The sequence below is a fragment of the Bufo bufo genome, chromosome 2 (genome assembly GCF_905171765.1).
Source record: "Bufo bufo chromosome 2, aBufBuf1.1, whole genome shotgun sequence".
NCBI classification, from domain to species: domain Eukaryota; kingdom Metazoa; phylum Chordata; class Amphibia; order Anura; family Bufonidae; genus Bufo; species Bufo bufo.
The window spans coordinates 298,724,386-298,726,938 of record NC_053390.1 but is presented as its reverse complement, the minus strand read 5'-3'; the positions used below and the strand labels follow the sequence as shown (position 1 = coordinate 298,726,938).

Below are 2,553 nucleotides of genomic sequence, written 5' to 3'. Positions count from 1 at the left end.
GTCAACACAAACTTACTGCTGACACACTCTCCACTCTGTCGGGGGGGTCTAATTGTATAAGCGTTTAATAGAACTGGTTCTGTAGATATCTATGTGGAATCAGCTGATGAAGGTGTAAAAGGAGTGCGCTTCTTCTTGGCGCTAACATCGACCTGTAAGGCTGAGTTCATACTTGAGTTATTTGGTCAGTTTTGGCCCCGTGAATGCCCAAATAAGTGAAGTGTGCAGTGATTCTAAGTGCGACGCCTGTCATCTGCATGTCATACTGACTCACAGTATTATTTCACTACCAAATCAGACTCCCTATGCGTGTTACTGCAAGGAACAGTGTTCTACACCACTATACAGGCTCTCTGCAGCCAGGAAATACCTGTTTTAAATGTAATTTGCCACAAATTTATTCGGATCGAACCGAATTATTCCCAAAAAATCGGCAAATCAAATTTTTTTAAAATCCACTCATCTCTAATCCCAACAATTTAAGTTTGAAGAACAGAGACATTTAATAAATTATGATGAAGAAATAAAGAATCTATTTTTAATTCAATAGGGATTTGGGAATTACGGCATTTTTCTTGGTTTAGCATCTTGATACCAATTGATACTGACTCCCTTTTCTTGGGTTGGGATATCTAGTGAATAATAATCTAATGAAAATTGATGACTTATTATACTTAGATCTGTAATAAAGAAACATTAGATCAAATCAATGTATCCGACAGCGAAAGAGCCACAGGTAATATTTATGACAACAATAGTAAAATATAAAGATTTTTATTGAAACATTCCAGTTTGCATACCACTTCATGAAAGTCTAGATGAAATGCCATTTGCTCTTTCCTAAGCTTAGTCAGTTCATGCATTTGAGAAGGGTGTTTTCTATCAGTATTGTCCCCTGCTGATGGCATAGATGCATGATAACAAAGGTATAGTTTGTAGTGGAAGCAAGAAAGATGTGGACAAGATTATAGATGTGAATTAGTCTTTTTATTATCTTAGTAGACTAGAACTTTTATTATGAACAAGTTTCATCCCTATTTCCCTGAAGATTTTTTGGACCTGTCTGTTCCGCAAAGTGTAGATAAATGGATTAAGCACTGGTGTCATGACACTATTAAGAAGGGCAACCATTTTGTTAAGGTCAGAAGAGGAATTCTCCACTGGTCGCACATAGATAAAGATGGCACTGCCATAAGCCAATAAGACAACCGTGAAATGAGAGGAGCAAGTTGAGAAAGCTTTGATTTTTCCCCTTGTAGAGGGTATCATTATTATGGTAAAGAGAATATTACAATAGGAAATTAACGTGAGACAGAAAGAACCCAAAATCACAGCTGAGGCAAAGCTGGCAAAAACCATATCAAACTGATGTATATCAGAGCAACTTATCTTTACAACTGCTGAACTATCACAGAAGAAATGATTGATCTCATATGGACCACAGAAAGACAAACCAAGTATTAACACTGTGGGATAGATAAAAGTAATAAATCCAAATACCCAGGATATTAACAATAACCAAAGGCAGGCCTTGTTGGTAATGATTGAATGATACCTCAATGGATGAGAAATTGCTACATAACGATCCACTGACATGACAGCTAAAAGATAAAATTCTATAGTACCTAATGACACATAGAAATAAAACTGCAGGATACAACCAGATATAGAAATGATGTTGTTGTTGTAGGCAAGTATCATGAGCAATTTAGGGACTGTGGATGATATGAACCAAATATCCAAAAAAGCCAAGCTGCTGAGGAAGAAATACATGGGAGTATGGAGGCGCTTGTCCAACCAGACAGCAGTAATGATTGACAAGTTTCCAATCAGAGATATCAAGTAAAGTACAAAAAGCAGTAAGAAGACAGTGTTCTGTGCCCAAGGACCAAGTGTAAAACCAACAAGGATAAATTTTGTTTGATTGACATGAATCATATCTGCAGAAGTCTTTTAAGCTTTTGGTGACATTTTGTGAAATACTGAGAGCAGAAACAAAACGTATTGCTAGCCCAATGGATATACCATGAGTTCAGAGTACATACAGTATGTGCAAGAAGATGGCACTGAATAATATATAACTTTATTCATAAGTCACATTCAGTAACTCTGTGATGGAAGAAAAAACATTGCCAATGTCATTATATAGCTGGCCATGACTGATGGACATAATTTCAAATTCACAGTTTAGCATGTGCAATGATTCACATGAAGAAGAAATCAGACACTGTATATGAGCATTGTGTCATAAACACATGCAAGAGTTCTGAATAAATCACAGAGTGTTGCAGTTGCAGACCATCAAAGTAAATGCAGAATGATTGCAATCTTGGCTAATTTGTTGAAAAGAAAAATCTAAAATATTTCATTGACATACCAGGTTGGCCATCCCTGCACTATACATTCTGGACCAGTTCCTTTCAGTTTACGTCTCCTGGCTTGTTTCACAGCAGCTACTTAGTCTCTGCCTTTAGCCTACCATAAAATAGTGAAACAGTGCTTCATAGATAGGACCATAAGCTTACATAATAGCTGGGAGACCTTAGAATGGGG

General features: G+C 36.8%; 1 protein-coding gene across 1 annotated transcript; it reads right to left on the bottom strand.

Annotated features, from left to right (window-relative positions):
• Positions 1–990: 990 nt before the first annotated feature.
• On the bottom strand, positions 991–1,938 carry LOC120990829 (olfactory receptor 6M1-like). Its single transcript, XM_040419731.1, has one exon. The coding sequence runs from the start codon at positions 1,936–1,938 to the stop codon at positions 991–993; it is 948 nt and encodes a 315-aa protein (XP_040275665.1).
• Between the last annotated feature and the right edge of the window lie 615 nt (positions 1,939–2,553).